The following is a 24,399-nucleotide window of genomic DNA, read 5'->3' on the forward strand; positions in this document are numbered from 1 at the left end:
CGCGATAGCGGACAACCGATCTTATACTCCCCTGGCACGTGCAGGCCCCTGCGAGCCCCAACCAATGGATCAGTCCGGCTTCTAGATTGATATTCCCGTTGCCGCTTTGGTGTCCTGGAGGCACCGCCAATAATGCGAAATAATGACACGTTGTGTTCATTAGTCCAAACATGATTGAATAAAGATAACTGCGTCGAGCCGCCAACTTGCGATGCTAAGTTCAGCAATACCGCGGCCCGCGACTTCTTCCGGCACGCCTAGGGACAAGCGCATAGAATGCGCGCCAAGAAACTCATCCGTAGTACCTAGGCAGAGTCGTATTTTTAAGGAGGAAAAGTCCGCACATTTCCTCTCTCGAACCCGCTCTTACTCACGCATGCGCGCAAACGTACGTCGTTTCCGCAAGTGCCACGCCCCGGTGTACCTAATAGCCCTTGGAAATACGCTGCCGGAAGCAGCCGGTCGGTCGCGTTTTGTCACGCATGATCTCGCTTGAAAGTACGCTTATATGCGGTGATCTGGGATGAACTGAAAACATGTCGCTTATACGGAGGACGCTATGCAAGACTTGACTAACAGCACATACTGTGAAGCTAGCTTTCTATTATTATATTAGGCGCCGACACGGTGCTCGAGCCCCTGGAGGTTATGTTGCGGAGGGTTTGGACATAACCTCGCACGCCAGAGGGAGACCAAGAAGTGGAAAGCTGTCTGCTAGAATTGTGACTTGTGTACCACGTTGCGCATACGTTACTAAACTTTCCCGTGTAAACAGCTGTATTCATGTGTGTGCTTTACGTTTCATCTTCGTGACAATACGTGGTTTAGTTATTGCAGCGGTTATTGCAACGGCCATGCACCTGTTGTCATCGCTAACTTGATATGCAACAATTCGTTTCGTGAATACGCGTATGTGGTCGCGCAGCAAATTTCAGTTTGCGACCTGCTTTGACCAGGGTGGTTGGTTCCGACCGTTTTAAAGTTTCCGCCAACGCTGATCAAAAAGTTGGGAGCGGTTTTCTGTTTATTAACACAGCATAATAAAATATATTCGTGTACGCATGGACAAAAATATCGCAAGTCGCGAAGAGATCGGTTGCTCGCTGTTTGATTCCCAGCACTGAAGCAAAACTCGCAACGCCTGGCTATTACTTTACGTTGGGAATGTGAAGTCGCTGGAGAAAGTAAGTCACCACTTGCATGAGGAGAACATATAACTCACTAGCGTGCTTATCGAAGTTAATACTTTTGTGATATTGTGTACCAGCGATGACTTAGCTGTAACGCTGTGTTCTTGCTGTAGGCGGTGTTCGCCTGGCAGTCATTGCTGGTAATTCCTTGCCGGTCTTTGCCGACAATCTCCTATCCAACGTAGGTGTTTGAGCTTGTTGTGCTCGTTTGTATAAAAGGGTGTATGATTAATAATGAAAAACACGGCCGCTCCTTGTGCAGCTGAGGCCGGTGAAGTTCGCGCATTGTCTCATAGACCCCCTACAAGTTTCTAACGCATTCTTGTTCATGGCACAGAATGTCATCCTTCTCCTCGTTCACGTTTTACACAAATCTCGCTAAACCGTCCCCGGCCTCTCGGTGTAAAGTTGCGGGAGTGGCCAGCGGTGGCTGATTCCTGCTTTCCCTCCATTGCTAAGACGCTCAATGGCTATTGGCTAGTGCCGGCTCCAGGTGCGTGGTGCATAGACTGCTCGCTGTAAAAGGTGTAAAGACTGTTTCATCGGACGAGCAGGAAAGGGGGCACTGCGTTCTTTCTTCATCTATGGCTTGTGCAAGCAGGAGCGGCGCTGATTGAATGTGTGGCCGTCGCGTGCGGCACAACGATTAGGCTATGTTTTAGTTCGTTCTCCGATATATTTTCGTGATGTCAGTTCATCTAAGGTCGTCGACGAACCACTGTGTTTCATTTCAGTGAAGCAGTAACTACAGTATTTGGAAATAATGTTCCTTCGGAAACAAGCGACGTACACAACTAGCAGGAGTGTATGTACGTGTCCTCAAGTATTTTGGCTGTATTGGTTTCCGCTCGACAAGAAACAACGGCATATTTGAATTGCTAAGCATGAATTGTAAGATCTCATAATCTGATAGTTCGGCGTGGGAACTAAAACGTAAGAGTGTTCCTGTGCGGTCAACCCACTGTAACAGCACAACTTCTAAAAGCCAATCACAAATTGTTTGCGTCAACCACCGGCATTGATATTACATATTCGAAGACAAGTAGACTAGAAATCAGAAGGCTATGTCTACGCTAGCGCCTTGTGTGAGCCCAATAGGATCACAGCGATCACAGCGGATCAGTTATCACAGCTGTTGGTAAACCAGCATGACAAAAATAGGCCTCGTGCTCTGGCATTGCATTTTGCTCTCTAAAGCAGTAATCACGCACTCTTGTCTAGAATGACTAATCGGCAGATTTGGTCGTCATCGTTTTCGAAGAAAAAGTACGCCCAAACGCCACAATAAGGCCACGTATCGTCATTGCACATACTGGGGACATGTGCTGTAACACAACCAGATTAACCCCGCAGTTAAAGTTGCTCGAGAGACCCACGCGTCGGCAAGCAGCCGCTAAAACACTTGACACAGGTGATTCAGACTGTAATCGGTAGTCTGCTATTACTAAGGAAAACTATTTTATTCGCAGGCCAAAATGCACGTAAGGAACGAGGCACACGCGCGATGTATCTACAGATAACAATTTCAATGTTTATCAATGGAAACACCAGAACTTATCGTTTTATATGTTTCTTAACTACTCATTGCTGTTAAAACACGTTTTAGAACTACAGTGAGAATGTGTCAGTCAGGCTACATTTATGAGACAAATGTCTAGAGATACACGACAAGTGAATTTTGAAAATACACAACACAGAACAGAGGCTGATTGTACGCTAAAACATGTGCGTACACATTGCCATGGGGGCTACTCCCACTTCAACACAAACAGAAACTCCGGTCATGTAGACGTGAATTACTTCAGTACGCCTCACACAGTTGCATCTCATGCAGCATACTCCACGTCATACTAAATAGATTGTGCGAGCGTGAAAGCAAACACGAGTAACTCCGCGAACATAAAGATGGCATACAACACTGAGCGCTCGCACATGACAGCATGCTGGCTGCTGATAAATTGCGCCACTCAGCAAGGTGGCGCCAATGAAATAAAAATGTAGGCAACTCTCTATACTACACCTACAGACGGGCTTTGTTCTCTACGGAAATACGCAATGAAACAATACAGGCTACATGAATATACGACTTCAAATGTATCACATCTTTAATTAAGGGAGTAGCTTTTTAAAATCATTCTGCTTTTTGCTTATGTTGACAATAAGGCGCCTTTATTTATTGGTATTTTCTTTTTATTTCTTTTGATGATGGACAACATTTTTTAGGCGGCATCAAAACTAGGCTATTAGAGCGAAAGCATTTCTTAATGATTGAGATTTGTTCCAAAAACTTTTACTCACACAATTTAACGTTGTTTTTGACAACTTCTTACAGCGCGAGGGTAGCATAATTTTGATGTTGAGCTTTCCTTAATTTAGAATTTTAATGTACACTATTTAGAATATCTTTATCTAACTTATTTTCAGGGTCGTGGCACTGGACCTCCGGGGTTATGGGCGCTCTTCAAAGCCCAGCCTTGTCATCGATTATCGTGGACCCCGTCTAGTGGAGGATGTTCGTGGGCTCATCGTATCCCTCGGTGAGGTGAATGTTCAACGCCATTGATTCTTTATCAATATCACTTTGATGGCATGTCGCGTCGTTCGTTGTGCATTATGGTGAGCAGGTTTGTGTAAGTTATTGCTTAAGTTCAGTACACAGACCAAACTTTCCTAAACGCTTTCCTGCTGAAATTAATTCAATATACGGGCGAATTGATTTTCACTCGTAGCCTAACGAAGCGAAGTCACTACATCGAAATTGGTGAGCGCTGACTGTGTTGTGCTTTGATGCTGTAAATATCCCGTAGTGGTTTCAGAGGCGACCTTCAATAAGATGCTTGCAGCGACTTGAACGCCATCTTTATATTTGGCGATAACACCTTTCTTTAGACGATGCAGATTAAAATGCTCGCTGTCGGCATAGAGATGCGAGATACATATAGAGCCATACACATCGGCGCTTCTATTAACACACGTGCGGCATGGAAATATCACTTTGCCTATTGGAACTTATCAACGTGTATACACAAACTGAAGGTTTCATGAGCCTTGCTCTTCAGGCCTTTTCTTCCCATCTATCTCCTGCGTGAAGTTATTTCGTTGAATGAGATATAGATTCACTGACTGAAAAAGGCGATTAGAACCTGCTGAACACGCCGTAACATTCTAAAACGCGGCTGACAGCCGAGCATCCGTCAGTACTGTGGCTAAATTAGAAGGTGGAACGCGAGAGGTGACAGGAATACGACGCGAGAGAGCGCTCGGAGCTGACAGCTGTGCTGGCGTAAGATACTTTCGGAACCGTTAACGCGCTCAGCAGGTAAGCAGTGAACGCTCTTACGCCTCAAAACGGCTATGGACGTACTTAGGGCGCTTCCCACGAAGCGCCAACACCCGCCTAGACGAGGACGGAGCCCGGCGCAGTCTATTGACGAGTCAGGTGACAGCAACCATCTAGGACGCGGTGACGACCTACAGAGAGAAGATCCTGACCCTAACAAGTTGACCCTCACGGAGAGCCCGCTAATTGCGGCAAGTAGCCAATGTCGACGAGTTCCGGGAATCTGCATGGACCCCTCTTTCCCGGTTGCCTCCTCATTGCAACGTACGCGAGTTTGGAGGTTGTACATCAGAGCGCAGTACAGCAAGATGGTGCGACAACACGTAGAGTGATGTGAACAGTTTCACCCCTCTGATTAGCCGAGAGACTGCCATAGAAGGCCCTAGTCTAATAACCTAGGGAGAACGACTGTTTTAAGGAAGCACATCTTTTGTACAGCGTAGTGTGCTCCACCATGCAGTGAGATCAGCCCAGTGATGTGCACCGACATGGAGTGTGTTCCTATGTCCATACAGCGTTGTGAGTATATGTAAAATAAACCCGTTTCTCGTTTCCTTCAACCTCCCGACTTCATCTCCTCACCAGCAAGCAACTCTCGGCGATACAGACCGACGACAGCGTTTGTCCATTTAAGTGCGACGCTCCGATATAGCGCAGACCAGCCGCCATGTTTTAGGTGCTGCAGTGGCATAGGCAAACGACTCTCTTTTTCCTAACAAGGCGTAGCATGAAACAACTGTACACGAAAGAAGGAGAATCACGAATGACGTAAGCTCGCCTTTTGCGATTCTCGTTAGTGACACATAATTTCGCGTCTATGGCCATTCACACAGTTCTACTAACTGCGCTTAAGAAAAATATACATCAGAGACGCAGGTGAAGCGCTAGTGCATTTCCAAATGTGCTACGACTTTGCTCCGCAGAGTTAAAAGCGATTTCAACGTCGCTTTCATTTAGCGGCACTTTTTTCGACGACTTCTCTAGAACGCCTTGCACGGTGCCCAACACTCCACGACGTGGGAGCGTGGCGCGGCCCCTGCACGCCTTTTTGCGAATCGCAAATCGCAAAAGAGCTGTGCCGTCTATGGCGGGCGGTGAAGCTCTTTCATCAAATGCTTAAGGAGCAAAAGCGAACGTATTTTTTTCTTTATCTCAAAAATCACTATCGTGAGAGCCCCACCACGTGCCAATGGAATGACAGCCGTGGATTCCGTTTTCTTTCTTTTTTCTTTTGCAATCGCGTGAAAAGTATAACATTGAAAACATTTTTCCTCGTTAAAATTAGGTCTTTACAAATATGCCCTTATACCCATACAGGCCTCGAACTTGTATTTTACAGCGTTATGCTAGATGTAACGTAACTGCAGTAGCCAAAGCCGGAAACATTCAGATCCGCTAACTATGAATCAACTAGTATGTCTCTATGTCTCCTGCTACCGAGAGCTCCCACGACGCTTGACCATGCTTAGTATTCAGTGTATAGGAAAACCACGAATTGGTGCTGAACTGGCCTTGAACGAAGTTTTATGGAAGAAGGCAGTGTAGGCGGCACGTGGTTCACTTTCATTTCGGGAACAAAAGTGCTGCTCTTCCTTGAATATTGCCGAAAGAGCAGGAAAATCTAAGAGATTTTTTGCCAAGGCCAATATCGTAGAGTTTGCTGACAAAGCGCGTCTCAGATGTCGTGCAAACATTCACACAACGCGAAGGACACTGCACAGGACTGAGCCACCGGGCTCCTCTGCAAACTCAATTTTTCTTTACTTATATTTTTTATTTATATCCGTAATCGCCCGAGATCCGACAACGAAGCATTCTGTGAGGGGGAATGAATGAAATTTTTGTTGTTACAAGCAGGAACCAAACTACATATCGCAAAATAAAGGCAACAAAGAAATTTTCGCTTTTACAGAAATGTTTAACAGCGTAAACAGAAAGTGAAACAATGAGTACCATGAAGGATGACGCACAAAATGCTGAATCAACAAATACATCTACGTTACGATAAAATATATTTCAAATTCCAGAGAAACCGCCTATATTCGGGAAGGTTATTCAAGATTCAAGTGGCTGTTGGCCATGCACAAGTGTGAAATGTTTTACTTTGGACGCAGAACTGCGGACATGCAGAAGGCTGGACATTTGATGCAGTCGAAGAACCGGTGATGAAGATAATAGTTACTGTTGATGATTAATGCGGATGACAAAGAAGTGAAATGATTCCGCGAAGGAACTGATGGTGATTGTTTGATACTCGTCACACTAAAATTTTGCTGTAATTATGAACGATGAAGCGTGGGGCGGGATTTTGAACTAATCCCAAGCAGTGGATAAGGCAGGCTTGTTCATGTGACCAGATGGACGGCGCATACTTGTGTTTAGGACTTATAATTGTTTGGTGGAATATTATGTACTTAGAATGCGGAGCGTCCTGATGATTACGTTTTAAGTATACTTTCATGCGAGCCGCGTCAGCTGTTATCTTTTAATAGGACTAGACCAAGAAAATTTGGGTTTGAAGTAGGCAAACACGCATTCGTTAGGCAAGACTCGATAAAAGTTACAACCATGAATGAAATATTCGAACGTACAATTTAATAGCTTTCAAGTGATTGCCATTTGGTTGCACTTTTCTGCTATTACGGACATCAGCCAAGACGAGCGATAGGTTGCGATGCAACCTAGATCTTGTGAGACAGCGATACGATCTGATTGCAAGTGTATTTTGCGATATATGAAATCGCAATCAAAAAAGCGACTATACAACTTGATGTCCGGTGGAAGGTTGTTTATGAAAATTAAAAAGAACAAAGAACAAGGGACGCTCCTTTCGGGATAACTAGACGTCATTTCTGTGAGAGCCAAGAAAGTGTAATTATTGACAACAAACTGCTTGCGAGATCAAAGAAACTTTCTAATCGAACACACCGTAAGAGAAACAGTATTAAGGCATGACACTTTACGTAATTATGTGCGATTGGGTGCGACTGAACGCCTTGGCGAAATGAATGAATATGCAATTCAGTTTAAGGTTTTCATCGATGTTGGTGAAAAGCTCGTTTGTGAACTCAGTGAGCTGAGTATCGCAAGAGAGCCCCTTGAGAAAGCCGTCGTGAATTTGAAAAAAAAATTGTTTTTTTTTTTGCTTTAAGTGCCATGACACATGCGATGGAACAATGTGCCCAGAGTAGTACTTACATGGGGTTCTTGTTAGAGATCTGGGGCGAAATGTACTGGACATGTATCTTGAAACCGGATTTGAAGAAAGGGATCACTGGGAATTTTCAAGGTTTGACTGTTCGTAGGGATCTCTGAAAAAGGTTGTGGGTAATTGCAGCGGGCATCTTTTGATCACCCTGTTGCTGATCTATCCTCCGCAGTGGGTTCGTGCCTAGAATATGAAGCTCAATATTATTATTATTATTATTATTATTATTATTATTATTATTATTATCACCAACATCAACAGCATCATCATGAGGGCTGGAAACAACCATTCACATTCCGTGCCGCTGACTTTCTGCGCTCATTATTAATGTGGTCGCGGTCGCTTTTATGAAAACCTCCAGATTTTTGTGTACATGAAGAGCCTAACACGTCCACGCGGCGACAGGCTGTCGCAGACAACTGGCTGGAGCTCCGATGCAGCCCACATTTACCGCCCTTCCGGTCCCGCTATGTCTGCACAGGATTTCCGCAGTTTGGCCGCCCTGGAGCTAAACATATGGATCCCGGAGGTTAATGACAATGTAATCCTCTACGTTTTGCCATTAGATTTGCAACTCTATGTCATGCCTCCCCCGCCAAGGTCACGCCCCCACGACGAGTTGAAAGCTACCGTCCTGAATTTCTTAGGCGCTACTTACTGCCGGCTATCAGACTTCTGATGCTACGTTCCGGGCCAGCGACTTCCAGCTGAACGTACACCGACGCCTATATCAACTGGGAAATGCCTGAGCGTTAGCAGTGAAACTAACCGCCAGCTGCCTTCGCCCACTGAACTCCATGGTGCTCCTGGCGTATTGCACCTTATCTGTCTTTCCGCTCTTACTCCTAGCCCACTAAGCGTCTCGACTCTTTCCGCTCCTTCGCTTCGGACCTCCACGCGTCGCACTATACACAGTGCCAAGGCTCACCGAGGACTTCTGACGGCACAATGAATTGCGCCTTTCCAGCAGCGCTGCATGGTCAGGTCTCTATATATTCGATGTCAGCTTTCCCGCTCGTTTCACCGTCAGTGTCGTAGCGCCTGTGCACCAATCATTTGGTTTTCTACAAACACACTGGACCAGCAGAGCACCGCTGTTCACGGCTTGCCGTCTCCCCTATTATTCCCTGTCAAAACACCGACAAAGGCAAGCTTCCCTGTACTGTTTCCCTCCCTAAGTTTTCCGACAGAGACACAGCGTCATCAAAGGTGGCGGTCACAACCTCAGCCACTACCTTTTCGCAACGCCGTCTCGTCGGCCCCTCGTCGAACTCACCGGAACATCAGCAGCAACATCGTTGCCAAGCACGTCGTCCATCTACCCGCGTCACATCGACGTCCAAGAGATTTCCGTATGATGGTGAGACAGTACCATCATTGGTGTCCTTGACGAATGATCAGTTACCTCAGCGTTCAAACGCACTCAAACGCGTGCGTGGAGCCACTGCTCGCGACCTTTCCTGACAAAGATAGTGCTGAAGCTCGCACCCTGTTATCGGCTTAGGAAGCTCATGCTTTCGCCTGTACTAGCTTGGCGCTCTTTGGCTATACTTGGCCTTCGCGCCACGGAACATCAAACACCAAATTCATCATCATTGCACCTTGTCTAGCAACTCTGCCTCCCTTTGGTATCAAGAACTGCCACTCGCGTGCTTGGCGTCCTGCTCGTGCCCTACATGACCACCACCAGGTACAGACAAGGTAACTATAAACAAGACGGTCTCAACACAAGAGCCATCCCCGTGCTAAAAAAAGTATCGAGCAACTACAACGCCCGGCTGACCATGCTTGACGTATAGCGCCAATCAGATGACATCTCGATCGGTTTCACAAGTCCCGGCGTACCTCTGTCTATTTGCTTACTAAAACATCAGAGACTTGATCGTCCTGCCCTTTCGCGTTCCTCAGCCTTGACCACCCGATGGCGCCACTCGCCTCTGCGGAGGCCGCGTCGGCTGAATTTTACTGCCCATTTTATTGTGTGTATATGCTTCCGTCCATGTTACTCGCACTCACTTCACTTGTAAATCTGTACATATGTAAATATTATTAGATTTTCACTTTCCACATCAACACGGCGCTTCTGTACCGCACTAAGCGCTAAGGGGAAAGCTCCTCTAGCTGGCATTGCCATCAAACAGGCCACCAATGATGAAGAAGACAGCCGCGCGAACGTTCTACCATCGCTTAGGCTGGAAGCAACCGTTTTCGCTCCCCGCCTGTTGTCTTATGCGCTCTGCATTAACTGTGGCGTCGGTAACCTTTTACGGCTACCTACACAAAAATTATGCTTTATGAAACAACAGTGTGCTTTAGAATTTGCCATGTATTATCGCCCACACATGAACACGTTGAATACTTCAGTGTATTATAAAGATGAGATACCAGTAGGCGTAACGTCAAAAGTGTTCATAAATTTATAACGCAATATAGCAGGTAGATGCTCAGTGGTGTTGTCTTTTATCGTGAAAATTGTGCAGCAATTATTGAGACCTGAACCACAGTCCACAAGAGCGATTGGAATAGCAACATTATTTAAAAGCAATGTAGCCTCAGTAGCGTGGGAGGGAGCTATTACATTCAATAATTTGTTTTCGTCATTATTTGAAACGGACCGAGGGTATTGCGAAAATGAATTGTCTTCCGCTTGAAATAACGCATCATAGTAAGATAATAAGATAATTGTGAACGTTCGCCTTTCGCCGATGCGGCCAGATATTACTAACTTTAGCGGTTCTGAAATGACACATTTTTCTCTTGTTTCTATGGGTCCAAAGTGTTTGATTAAATCATGGTTTGCAAGATCGACCTGAATACATTAGCATTACAAAGGTTCGCGTACCGACTGTGGCAGCCTTGTTTAGGACACCAATTTTATTTAACAGACTGGTGTAAAAAACAGGCTAAAACATTGCGTGAGAAGCTTTGTGGGACCACGTCTGTGGCTTTAAAATTACATTTTTTCATATATAAGTATGATCCTAGGAGTCAAGTGACGCATTCATACAGGCGATGGTCACTCAAGACGTCAACATATACGGGGTGTCCCAGCTAACTTTAGCCAGAGCTTAAATATATGCGAATGCCATGTAGCTGTACACAACCAGGGTAGTGTTGTTTGCCGTCGATTGAAGATAATTATATTATCTTTTTCACTATACCTAACTATATAATTAGTCCTAATTATGTATTCAACTTCGCAAAAATTATAAGGAGATGAAAAGTGTCATGGAGAAAATTATAGAGCAACGTGAAAAACTCCAAATACAGCTGTCTATTCCACAATACGGGCTACTTAAAATTCTTTTTCCGAGCGTGAAAGAAGCCCGCTAATACACGCAAAGTGCCTCGAGCAGCCAGTCGCGTGGTAATTTCTGCGTAAATTTGCGGGCTTCTTTAACGAACGGATAAAAAAATCGCTTATGTAGAACGTATAGAGCAACAGAAATCTGTATCGGGATTTTTTCATGTCGCTCTACAATTTTCTAATTGAAATTTTTATATGATAATATTATTTGTAAAGTTGATTATTAAGACAAATTATCTGAATGGGTGGAATTAAAAAAATAACCAAAGTGTCTCCGAGCGACGTCAAGCAAATGACCTTGGTTTTGTCCAGCTACGTGGCATTCGCACAATTTTAAACTCTGGCTAAAGATAGCTAAAACACTCTGCATACTACAATGGAGCTTAGTTTCTTAGGCGCCGATGATAAAACAAGGTCAAAACTCTTTAGGTGTCGTTTGGCTGATAATTAACTGAAATCAGATCAACATCAAGATATTAATCAGATCAAGATATTCTTTGCAGCTTCGAGAATGAGAATTTAGTTTTTGCCATTTAATGTCAGGGTAGGTAATCTCTGCCTACAAGAACGTCGGCAAAAGCCCTATTGAATGAAGTTACCTTACCAGCGCTCATTGACAAATTTTCAGGCATTGCCTGAAATATTATTGACCATAGGGAGCTTAGACGATCTGGTGAGGTTTAAAAAGTGCTGACTAACAGCCACGTCTTGGACTACAGATGTCTTCTAGATAAGAACGAATACGGGCAGGATTTGCAATCCACAAGGACATAACGTTCGACATTTACGTATTCAATAGCTTTAATGAGAGGGTAGCCGTCATCGTAATAAAGCTGAATAGGAGGTATAGAATAAAGAGAGTACAAGCTTACGCTCCAACTTATACTCACGATGATCAAGAAATATGACAGTTTTATTAAGGTGTTGAATTAGCCATGACAAAGGCGGAATGTCGTCGTACTTTAGCCATGGCGACTTCAATGTAATTGTAAAGAAAGGCAGGCTGGGGAACAACCATTTGTCAATTACGGCTTCGACTCTTGGAATACTAGAAGAGAGATGTTGGAAGAATTCGCGGAAACGAAAATGCTCCCTATAATGAAACCTTCTTCAGGAAGAGTGGTAACGGGAAGTTGACTAGAAAAAGCCCTTAAAGACAAACAAGAAATGAAATAGATTTCATGTGCTCTGCGGATTCCAAGCGTTAGGTAGGACAAAGTGCAGTGACTATAGCCCCGCTAATACGTTTGTCCTGTTTATTTCATTCGACATAAACAGGACAAAGAAGCCCCTTTTATAGCTAACAATGAAGTCAGAAGGGCCCTTTTGATAAAGGCAAAAGCGGCAAAACAAGATGGAATAACATTGACCTAATCAAATATGGAGGAACTATCATGCTTGAAAAGCTTGCCGCCTTTTCTACCCAGTGCTTCATGACTTGAACTGTACCAGAGGGCTGGAAGAATTCCATTATGACACTGATCCATAAGACGGGAGACTTTACAGAATTCAATAATTATAGGCCCGTTAGGTGGCTTTCAGTATTGTGTAAAATATTCACCAAGATAATTTCCAATAGAATCACGGCAACAGTTCACTTCAATCAACAAAGAGAACACAGGGCTTCGTGCTTGGACATTCTATAATGCATCACATTCATGTTATCAATCAGGTAATAGAGAAATTGGCAAAGTACAATAACCTTCTCTGGATGGCTTTCATGTCATTTGAAAACATTTCATTCAGTTGAGATACCAGCGGTAATTGACACATTGGGTAATAAAGGAGTACAGGAGGCGTATGTGAATATCTTGGGAAATGTCTACAAATATTTCACAGCTACCTTGCTTCTCCACAAGAAAAGTAGACAGTTACCTATCAAGAAAGGGTTCATGCAGGAAGGCACAATGTCTCCAGTGCTACTCACTGCATTGTTGAAAGAGGTGTTCCAGCGACTGCACTATGAAAGCTTAGGAGTGATGATCACCGGCGAATATCTTAGCAACCATTGGTTTGCAGATGACGTTCTCCTTTTCAGCAAAACTTCGAACGAAAAACAACAAATAATTTAGGACCTTAAGCGAGAAAGAGTAATATAGGATTTGAAGATTAATGTGCAGAAGACAAAGATTATTTTCTATAGTCTGGTAAAGAAATAATTCAAGATCGGCAGTCAGCCTCCAGAGTCCGTCCATAAGAACGTTTATCTAGGTCAATCCCCACAGGTGCCTCTGATCATGAGAAGCAAATTTACAGAAGAATACAATGGGTTGGTGTATATACGGGAGGTATTAGCTAATACGGTCATTGCTTTCTGGCGGTGCTAACATATGGGGCAAAAACTTGGAAGTTAACAGAGACGCTCGACAACAAGTCGAGGACTGTGCAAAGAGCGATGGAACAAAAATGTTAGTGGCAACGTTAAGAAACAGGAAGACAGTCATATAGATAATGGGTAAACGGGGATACCTGATATTCTACTAGACATTCAAAGAAAAACGAGCTGAGCAAGCCATGTATTGCGTAGCGTAGGTAGCCGCTCGAGCATTTGAGTTAAACAATAGGTGCCATGGGTGCAAAAGCGCAGTCGAGGAGAGCACAAAACTAGGTAGGCTGATGAAATTAGGAAAATTGCAGGCGCAAGTTGAAATCTGCTAGCGCAAGCCATGGGTGATTGGAGATCGTGGGGAGAGGACGAAGGCCTCTCCCTGCGATGATAAAAGAGGGGATAATGTTTTGTAAAATTTTTTGTACATGAATGTGTTTGATTTGGTTGATGCCGTGCAGGTTGTCCGTGTACTTTGCTCTTCATTCTATGACTGTGAAAAACGATAAGCGTTTCTCAGGGCCACGTGGCATTTGTTGGGTGTATGCAGGATCTGGGGCAGCGGGGCATATCTGCTCTTCTTGGCAGTTATAACTTAAGGTTGAAACCAATGGTCGCTTTTGTCATTAAAGAATCGGCATATTCTTTACGATAACTTTTAGTGGCCATTTTTTACTGCCAGATTGCGCCGGCCTCTATGAAAGAACTTATCAGATGGAAGGTCTAATCGTATCAAGTGGCGATGCTTTTTTTTCCTCATAGGCAAGAAGAAAGCCAGTATTGTGGGCCATGACTGGGGCGCGGTCATTGCCTGGTGGCTCGCCACAAAATACGAGAGCCTGGTGGACAAATTGGTCATTATTAACGGGCCCCATCCCCTGGCTCTAAGCTACCAGCTGGAACACAGTCTCAGTCAAATTCTGATGTCCTGGTGAGTGCCCGCTCGTGGTGTTCAACGTCTGTCTCGTTCGTTGCATTTGCTTCGGTTGCGGTGTCGGTTGGGTGAATTGTCGTGGTTTTACTAATGCTATCGCTTGTATTTAGCGATAAAAGTTTACGGGTTCCACACAGTAGGAGGCCGCCAATATACGGTGGTGTTCAATTCATGATGTTGTGCCGGGATGTCAGTGGCTTAGCGGTTTATATAAACTCAATACTTGACTACACTTGGTTCATTCTTCGTTTTCTTTTCTAATATTCGCTATTGTTTAATATTTATTTCTGGTTTTATTCGTATCTTCTATTACCTGGCATGAAAAGTAGCAAGTTTTGCATGTACAAAAGCTAACGTTATCAGCTCTGAGAAATGTCCCGTCTCTGCTCCTTGCAAGAAGGTGGGCCATAAAATCAGCACGCAATTTCTTTAAGTATGCCGTTCATGCCTTATCGCCTAACACACATGAGTGGTACTAAAAGCGCAATAAAAAAACTCTTTGACATTACAGAAAAGCAATTCTGATATCAATACATGAGCGCTGCGGAATGCAAGTGTCTTTGCCTGTAAAACAGGAACAGGAACAGAAACAGAAACATAAACAGGTTGCACTCGGGAAGCTATACGAAATATTACTAATGCCGCAGCCATTTTGTCATGTCACGTTTGTTCGCATCATTGTCATTTCTATATTGAAATCCGGCAGTGGCACAAGCTCTAAGAATGACCTACCTCTATCACTGACCCGTTTTTGCCGTATTTGACCCGTATTTGCCGACTTAGCCACGCGCAAGCGTCCAGCTACACTTGGCAGATCACATATAGTACAATAACACCGCAATGTGGCCAAGCTGTCATGTTATGAAAGGGGGAATCTTATTTAACAAAGTGAAAGTATTCAACAACACTTGATAATTAGGTTTTAATTAGACACGCACGTTTAATATAAAACACGCCTTAACACCTTTGCTGTGGAAGGTTCCCGATATAGTCGGCGTAACGCGCCTCGTCCAGCGGAGTGGGATGCTCCTCCTGCTGGCTACTTTAAATGCACACCGTAGATTGTAGGTCTGCAGGCTAGCAGTTGATGCTGTCCTTCACAACTGCACCAGGTACGGGCACATCAAAGACGACGAGTTCATTAGTTGGTGGTACGCACCGCGGATCATAGGAGAAGCGTGGAGCTTGCAATAGGGTATTGCCACTAAGTCGCTACCACCAGCAGTAGCACGTATGCAACGATAATCGTACGTGGCCAGCGTGAAGTTTTCTACCGATTGTGTGTGCTACTCGTCATGCACTGTTTGAAGAGCCGATCATTATCATCAACTTATTTTTATGTACACTGCAGGACGAAGGCGATCTCCAATTACCCCTGTCTTGCGCTGGCTGATTCCCACCCTTGCACCTGCAACTTTCCTAATTGCACCACCCCACTTGTTTAATTACCCCTGTCTTGCGCTAGCTGATTCCCACCCTTGCACCTGCAACTTTACTAATTGCGCCACCCCACCTGTTTTTCTGCCGTCCATGAGTGCGCTTCTCATTCCTTGGCACCTACTCTATAACTCTAATGGCCACCGATTACCTAAAATACGCATTACATGTCCTGCCGAGTGAGTGAGTGAGTGAGGAAACTTTGTAGTGAACGCCTGCAGAACGGTTAGCCTTCCCCTGTTAGGGAGGCGTTACCGTGACGCGGCCATGACGTCTTCGCGGCGTGTGGCGCCTCTACTTCGGCTGCGGCCGCACTATTCCCTTTGGTCGACCGCGCCTGCCCCTCTTTTGGGGTGGCAGCCTCCCTCCGGTTTCGCTCGGTCGTTGCCTTTCGAGGGCCGCCGAGATCTGCTGGACGGCCTGGGTTTGGACGTCTTGGTCATAGCTTCTCGTTGCGGCCTCGAGCCGCGGCGGGATCGTTGTTATTGTTGCAGCTTCATGCGGATTCTTAGCACAGTCCCAAAGGATGTGAGCTGCAGTGGCTCTTTCCTTTCGGCACACACAACACAGATCACTTTCATAAACACTTGGACACACGTGCTTCATCAGCACCGGGGTGAATAATGACCCCGTTTGAAGTTGTCGATATAAAACCGCCTCCTTACGGGTCAAGCCCGGATGAGGTGGCGGCATAGTCCTTCGCTCTAGTCGGTGCCATTTCACAATTTCGTTATAGGAAGTCATTTTGTCCTTGGTTTCCCACCACCACGACGGGTCGGCTGTAGTGGCAGCGGCACGGTTGGTTAGTCCTCGCGCCGCCGCGTTCACCGTCTCGCTGTGGTTAGCGTTGCCGCGATCCGACACATCACTGCCCATGTGGGCCGGAAACCACTTTATCACCACACACCGACCTTCACTCGCGAGATCGACCACACGAAACACACGCGCGGCTTCACCACACACCCTTGCTCTGACGTAATTTTTCACTGCCGTCCTAGAATCACAGAGCACAGTCGTGCACTCGGGGTCGGCGATGGCCAAAGCAATGGCCACCTCTTCGGCTTGATGCGCGCCTCGAGTCCGCACACTCGCAGCTGTTCTCGTTGCACCGGTCGATGCCCCGACGACTGCAGCGGCGAATGCCTTTCTGTCATGTGAATACTCTGCCGCGTCCACAAACACGGCACCCCTGTCTTTGGCATGAAGATCGATGAGCGCCTTGGCCCTCGCCGCCCGCCGCTCTTTGTGGAACTCAGGGTTCATATTCCTTGGCACCGGACATACCCGTAGCCTTCTACTAATTGCGTCCGGTACAGGCACCTCTGTATTTTCGGGTCCCATTTCCTTTGGTCCCATGCCTAGGTCACGCAGCACTTGTCTGCCCGTTCTTGTTTCTGATAGCCGCGCGAGCTGAGCCGAGCTGAGCGAGCTGCCGAGTTAATTTTTTTTCTCTTGATCTCATCTAGAATATCGGCTATCCCCGTTCGCTCTCTGATCCACACTGCTCTGTTCTTGTCACTCAACGTAACGCCTAACAGTTTTCGTTTCATCGCCCTTTGTGGGGTCTTTAACTTGTTGCGACCTTCTTTATTAACTGGTTAATATCCAAGTTTCCGCGCCATGTGTTCACACTGGTAGAATACAACAATTGTACACTTGAGATCAAGTGGTAAGGTCCCAGTCAGGATTTGGTAATGCCTCCCGTGTGCAATCCAACCCATTTTTATTCGGCTGTAAATTTTCTTCACATTGTCAGCGTCCCCTTTGGGTATTTACTTAGATAAACGTACTCCTGTAATGGCTCTAGAGGCTGACTTGCCATCAGGAAATCTTTGTTCCTTGCGAGGCTATCGAACATTACTTTTGTCTTGTGCATATAATAATGCCGCCCCAATCTTCCACTTTCTCCGTTAAGGTCCCCAATCGTTTGTTGTAACTCCTCCCAAGTGTGGTTGAACAAGAAAATGTCATTTGCAAACTGAAGGTTACTGGGATATTCGCCATTGATCCTCACTCCTAAGACTTCCCAGTCTAATAGCTTGATTACCTTTTAGGATGCAGTGCATATCATTGGAGAGATTGTCTGTTTGCCAAATGTATTCCATGATGGATAATTTTCAACTTGTGGAGAACCATAGTAGCTCTGGAACCTTCGTAGATATTTCAAGATATTTACGTATACCTCTTGTACTCCTTTGTTATGCAATACCTCCATGACTGCTCGTAGCTTTACTGAATGTAGTGATGTCTTGAAATTTATGGAAACCATATATTACAGTTGGGTATTTGACGGAAGCCCGTATGGTCGGGCTGAAACATGGTAAAAACGTAGTAAAAACCCGGGACACTACGCCATCCAAAGTAAAATTTAAAAGAAAAGAAGTCGTTTCTGCTCCCACCATCATCATCATCAGCCTGATTACGCCCACTGCAGGGCAAAGGCCTCTCCCATACTTCTCCAACTACCCCGGTCATGTACTAATTGTGGCCATGTTGACCCTCCAAACTTCCTAATCTCATCTGCCCACCTAACTTTCTGTCGCCCCCTGCTACGCTTCCCTTCCCTCGGAATCCAGTCCGTAACCCTTAATGACCATCGGTTATCTTCCCTCCTCATTACATGTCCTGCCCATGCCCATTTCTTTTTCTTGATTTCAACTAAGATGTCATTAACGCGCGTTTGTTCCCTCACCCAATCTGCTCTTTTCTTATCCCTTAACGTTACACCTATCATTTTTCTTTCCATAGCTCGTTGCGTCGTCCTCAATTTAAGTAGAACCCTTTTCGTAAGCCTCCAGGTTTCTGCCCCATACGTGAGTACTGGTAAGACACAGCTGTTATACACTTTTCTCTTGAGGGATAATGGCAACCTGCTGTTCATGATCTGCGAATGCCTGCCAAACGCACCCCAGCCCATTCTTATTCTTCTGATTATTTCACTCTCATGATCTGGATCAGCAGTCACTACCTGTCCTAAGTAGATGTATTCTCTTACCACTTCCAGTGCCTCGCTACCTATCGTAAACTGCTGTTCCCTTCCGAGACTGTTAAACATTACTTTAGTTTTCTGCAGATTCATTTTTAGTCCCACCCTTCTGCTCTGCCTCTCCAGATCAGTGAGCATGCATTGCAGTTGGTCCCCTGAGTTACTAAGCAAGGCAATATCATCAGCGAAGCGCAAGTTACTAAGGTATTCTCCATTTACTCTTATCCCCAATTCTTCCCAATCCAGGTCGCTGAATACCTCCTGTAAACACGCTGTGAATAGCATTGGAGAGATCGTATCTCCCTGCCTGACGCCTTTCTTTATTGGGATTTTGTTGCTTTCTTTATGGAGGAGTACAGTGGCTGTGGAGCCGCTATAGATATCTTTCAGTATTTTTACATACGGCTCGTCTACACCCTGATTCCGCAATGCCTCCATGACTGCTGAGGTTTCGACTGAATCAAACGCTTTCTCGTAATCAATGAAAGCTATATATAATGGTTGGTTATATTCCGCACATTTCTCTATCACCTGATTGATAGTGTGAATATGATCTATTGTTGAGTAGCCTTTACGGAATCCTGCCTGGTCCTTTGGTTGACGGAAGTCTAAGGTGTTCCGGATTCTATTTGCAATTACCTTAGTAAATACTTTGTAGGCAACGGACAGTAAGCTGATCGGTCTATAATTTTTCAAGTCTTTGGCGTCGCCTTTCTTATGGATTAGGATTATGTTAGCGTTCTTCCAAGATTCCGGTACGCTCGAGGTCTTGAGGCATTGCGTATAGAGGCTGGCCAGTTTTTCTAGAACAATCTGCCCACCATCCTTCAGCAAATCTGCTGTTACCTGATCCTCCCCAGCTGCCTTCCCCCTTTGCATAGCTCCCAAGGCTTTCTTTACTTCTTCCGGCGTTACTTCTGGGATATCGAATTCCTCTAGATTATTCTCTCTTCCATTATCATCGTGGGTGCCACTCGTACTGTATAAATCTCTATAGAACTCCTCAGCCACTTGAACTATCTCATCCATATTAGTAATGATATTGCCGGCTTTGTCTCTTAGCGCATACATCTGATTCTTGCCAATTCCTAGTTTCTTCTTCACTGCTTTTAGGCTTCCTCCGTTCCTGAGAGCTTGTTCAATTCTATCCATGTTATGCTTCCTTATGTCAGCTGTCTTACGCTTGTTGATTCACTTCGAAAGTTCTGCCATTTCTATTCTAGCTGTAGGGTTAGAGGCTTTCATACATTGGCGTTTCTTGATCAGATCTTTCGTCTCCTGCGATAGCTTACTGGTATCCTGTCTAACGGAGTTACCACCGACTTCTATTGCACACTCCTTAATGATGCCCACAAGATTGTCGTTCATTGCTTCAACACTAAGATCCTCTTCGTGGCTTAAAGCCGAATACCTGTTCTGTAGCTTGATCTGGAATTCCTCTATTTTCCCTCTTAGCGCTAACTCATTGATCGGCTTCTTATGTACCAGTTTCCTCCGTTCCCTCCTCAGGTCTAGGCTAATTCGAGTTCTTACCATCCTGTGGTCACTGCAGCGCACCTTACCGAGCACGTCCACATCTTGTATGATGCCAGGGTTAGCGCAGAGTATGAAATCTATTTCATTTCTAGTCTCGCCGTTCGGGCTCCTCCATGTCCACTTTCGGTTATTCCGCTTGCGGAAGAAGGTATTCATTATCCTCATATTATTCTGTTCTGCAAACTCTACTAATACCTCCCCCCTGCTATTCCTAGTGCCTATGCCATATTCCCCCACTGCCTTGTCTCCAGCATGCTTCTTGCCTACCTTGGCATTGAAATCGCCCATCAGTATAGTGTATTTTGTTTTCACTCTACCCATCGCCGATTCCACGTCTTCGTAGAAGCTTTCGACTTCCTGGTCATCATGACTGGATGTAGGGGCGTAGACCTGTACAACCTTCATTTTGTACCTCTTATTAAGTTTCACAACAAGACATGCCACCCTCTCGTTAATGCTATAGAATTCCTGTATGTTACCAGCTATATTCTTATTAATCAGGAATCCGACTCCTAGTTCTCGTCTCTCCGCTAAGCCCCGGTAGCACAGGACGTGCCCGCTCCTTAACACTGTATATGCTTCTTTTGGCCTCCTAACTTCACTGAGCCCTATTATATCCCATTTACTGCCCTCTAATTCTTCCAATAGCACTGCTAGACTCGCCTCACTAGATAATGTTCTTGCGTTAAACGTTGCCAGGTTCATATTCCAATGGCGGCCTGTCCGGAGCCAGGGATTCTTAGCACCCTCTGCAGCGTCGCAGGTCTGACCGCCGCCGTGGTCAGTTGCTTCGCAGCTGCTGGGGACTGAGGGCCGGGGTTTGATTGTTGTGTTCATATAGGAGGTTGTGGCCAAGTACTGCACCAGGGTGGCCAATCCTGCTCTGGTGAGGGAGTGTGTTACCGGTTCTGGTCACCGGCATCAGGCCACACTCCAGGCCTGTTTATGCAATTTTATCAACACGCGGATTTTTTTTTTTTTTTTTGCTCCCACACTGAAGCCTTGTTCACAGGCAAAATTTTACCTGTGAACAAGGCTCCCGGGTGGGAGCCGAAACGTCTTCTTTTCTTTTAAATTTTGCTTTGGTCGGCGTAGTGGCCCGGGTTTTGTCTACCTTTTCATCAAGGCCATGTATTGTATGTCGCAGATTCCTCACTCACCTGACTAATGACATGGAAGTGTTCCATTGTGGAATATCCCTTCCGGAAGCCAGCCTGCGCTCTTGGTTCATTAAAGTCAAGTGTTGCCCACGATTCCACTTTAATTTTATGTAATACTGAAAGCAAGCTAGTGGGCCTATAGTTCTTGAGTTATTGAACATCTCCCCCCTTGTGGATCAATATAAAGTTGTCCAGCTCTCTAGTGAATTTCAAATTTGATGCATGGCTTATAAAGGTTTTGGAGCTTTTCTAGCATAATGTATCCTCCATCTTTGATTAGGTTGACCATTATTCAATCTTCTCCTGCCGCTCTTCTCCAGGACATGCCTTGCAAGGCCTTTCTCACTTCAGCGGTAGCTATATAAGGAACCTCTAAATCCATTTTATCCTACGTTCAATGAAGGCAGTGTGGCTGCACTGGGTACTGTACAGCTCAGTATACGATAGCCCTCAAAAATATTCGTTTTGCCGATGCCGAACGAGCGATAATATAGCATGCACATGCTTGTGTAGAGGCCTAGGTACGTTTGCGCGCGGGCAGGGTAGATGGGGACGTGCTTCAGTGCAAAGTGATGTCACTGCACAGTGTGACGTGGATGTGAGTGGTGGGCAGTAGGGGCAATGTCGCAGTTCAAGCAGCGTGCGAACATCAACTTCATGTGCAAAGTTGCAAAATCAGCCATATAGACGAAATCGATCCTGCAGCAAGTGTACCATTATTATGCACTAAACAAAACCGCCGTTTGCGACTAGTTGCACGGTTTAAGAAAGGGAGGCGACGTTAGAGGACGACGAGCGCTGCGGGAGACCGTCGTCATCCCGAAACGAACAAATTATTGATAAAGTGGAACAAATGATTTGACGTGATCGATGATGAGAATCGAGGAGTTAAAGCAACAAGTGGGCACTTCCCACGGATCAATCCATGCCCTTTTACCCAATTATTTGAATATGGGACGCGTCATTGCGAAGTTTGTTCCGCTGTTTCGAGGCAGCTGAACACTGTTACGGTTCACTTTGTGCGGCAGTGAATGGAGGAACAGATGCCGAAGCCCTGGAATACGGCGTGCCTAGCCGTCACGATCGTCAAGATTAAAGTACTTCTCCGTCAGGTGCGTGCGGCGGGATTATGCGCGGAATGTGCAAATCCTACTCTCCTCTCTCCTAGCTTCAACCCTTCTACGCCAAGGAGTGGTTTCCCTCCCATGATACTCTCTGTGGATTGATCAGACATGACCTCCGTACCACCGCTTTAAGCGAAAGAGTGGTTTTCCTTTCTGTAAGGTGACCCGACGTGTCGTGACAACGACCTCTACCAGGAAGCAGCAGTTATTGAGGTTGCCCGCATGGGGCAAGATATAATAAAGCCAGTGAGCCACCGCGTGGAGATGCATCTTCTGTGCCCTTGCGTGCAGGTGTGCGCAGGCTGAACGTTTCTGTATTTTTGTCTTGAAGCGCACCACTCAGCTGTAGCAATGTATTAAACTTCCCTTATTTATTTCTACATCACCTCGTCTTCCCTGCCGAATCCTCTTCGATGGTCAACCTGGTTTGAGCTCCAAGCAGACGCTGTTGAAGGCCACAAGACCCCCGTCTACGTGGATCAGATGGACTGTCGCATGACAATCGCTGACGAGCTGTTTCAGACGAGTACACAGAATCTGACGTAGCTCTATCCGATAGTCGCTGGTGATGAGTATTGGGTGTTTGCCTATGGCCCAGGTCGTAACAGCAGTCATCGGAGCGGCACACACCAGCGTCTCTCAGACCAAAATAAAACAATCGCGAATCGTCAGATCCAAAGTTACAGTAATGCTCATTGAATTCTTTGATGTCGGCGGTTTGGTGCACAATTAGTTCGCACATCCTGGACAGGCTGTAACTGGCCATATCGACGTACAAGTTTGGCACAGGGTGTGCGATACGGTTCCAAGGACGCGACGGGAGAAGAGGCAAGACAAGTATTGTCTGCATCACGATAACGCATCAAGCCACAAATCGCTTGTTGTGCAGCAAATTCTTCGCCCAGAAGAACATTCCGGTCGTCCTTCAAACACCGTACTCTCTGGATCTCGCTCCAGGTAACTTTCACTGTTCCCTACTCTGAAAATGAGCCTCAGGACGCGTTTTCCAAACGTGGAGCACATCAAAGCGAATACGGTGGATAAGCTCCGACATGTTCTGGAAGAAGCCTTCTACTGCTGCTTCCAATAATGGCAGCTAGCGATGGAGCAAGTCTGTGTATGCGCTGGGTTCCTACTTCAAAGCTCATTAGGTAAGCATTGCCATAGGACTTCACATTATCACGCTGAACCGCCATTCCGGCAGCTTTTTAACTGCCATCCGTGGAATTTTGTTGGTTTATCTATATTTTAGAGATTCCTGATCACATTCTCCTGCTTATCTTTCGAAGCATACATTTGCCTTGTCCTATGTGAAGTATTCTTCTCGCTGATTTCATGCCGGAGACGTATTTTAGTGCTTGCTCAATCTTTCCCAGGTTATAATTTCAAATATCCCTTACTTTGTTCTGTTGATCAGTTCTGACAGTTTAGCGAATTCTATCTGCTCCCATGAGTCGGACAATTACGTGCTTTGTTGTTTCTGAAGTGATTTGTTACTTCAGAAAGCTGACCTATTGGGTACCTCGGTGCTGTTCCTCCCACTTCAATGGCTGCTTCTAAAAAAAATCCCTAGTTACTCTTTCATTATTTTCCTATCACCTTCATCTGCCTTTCGTAAAGCTCCTTACTTATTTGCGAGTACCAGCCTGAATTCTAGTGCTTTTATTCTTACTGCTTCTACGTTGACCTGTTTCTTCTCGAATAATTTTGCTCTTTCCCTCTTCAAATTGACAGACATCGCAGACCTCACTAAACTTTGGCCACTGCACTTACCTGACCTAACGCTTCTACATCCTGCGCTATGCTGAGATCGGCGGATAGTAGGAAATCTTGTTTCTTCATTAGGGCCCC

At 45.5% G+C, this 24,399-nt stretch overlaps 1 protein-coding gene across 1 annotated transcript in view; it reads left to right on the forward strand.

The window, feature by feature from the left end:
* LOC126534887 (epoxide hydrolase 4-like) overlaps nucleotides 1–24,399 on the forward strand; it is a 62,945-nt gene that overhangs the window by 19,570 nt on the left and 18,976 nt on the right. The window contains exons 3-4 of the mRNA XM_055072886.2: nucleotides 3,615–3,727; nucleotides 14,134–14,302. Coding sequence (XP_054928861.2) covers nucleotides 3,615–3,727; nucleotides 14,134–14,302 — 282 coding nt within the window. The remainder of the gene's footprint in view (nucleotides 1–3,614; nucleotides 3,728–14,133; nucleotides 14,303–24,399) is intronic.

Source organism: Dermacentor andersoni, chromosome 7, assembly GCF_023375885.2.
Source record: "Dermacentor andersoni chromosome 7, qqDerAnde1_hic_scaffold, whole genome shotgun sequence".
In the NCBI taxonomy this organism is placed as follows: Eukaryota; Metazoa; Arthropoda; class Arachnida; order Ixodida; family Ixodidae; genus Dermacentor; species Dermacentor andersoni.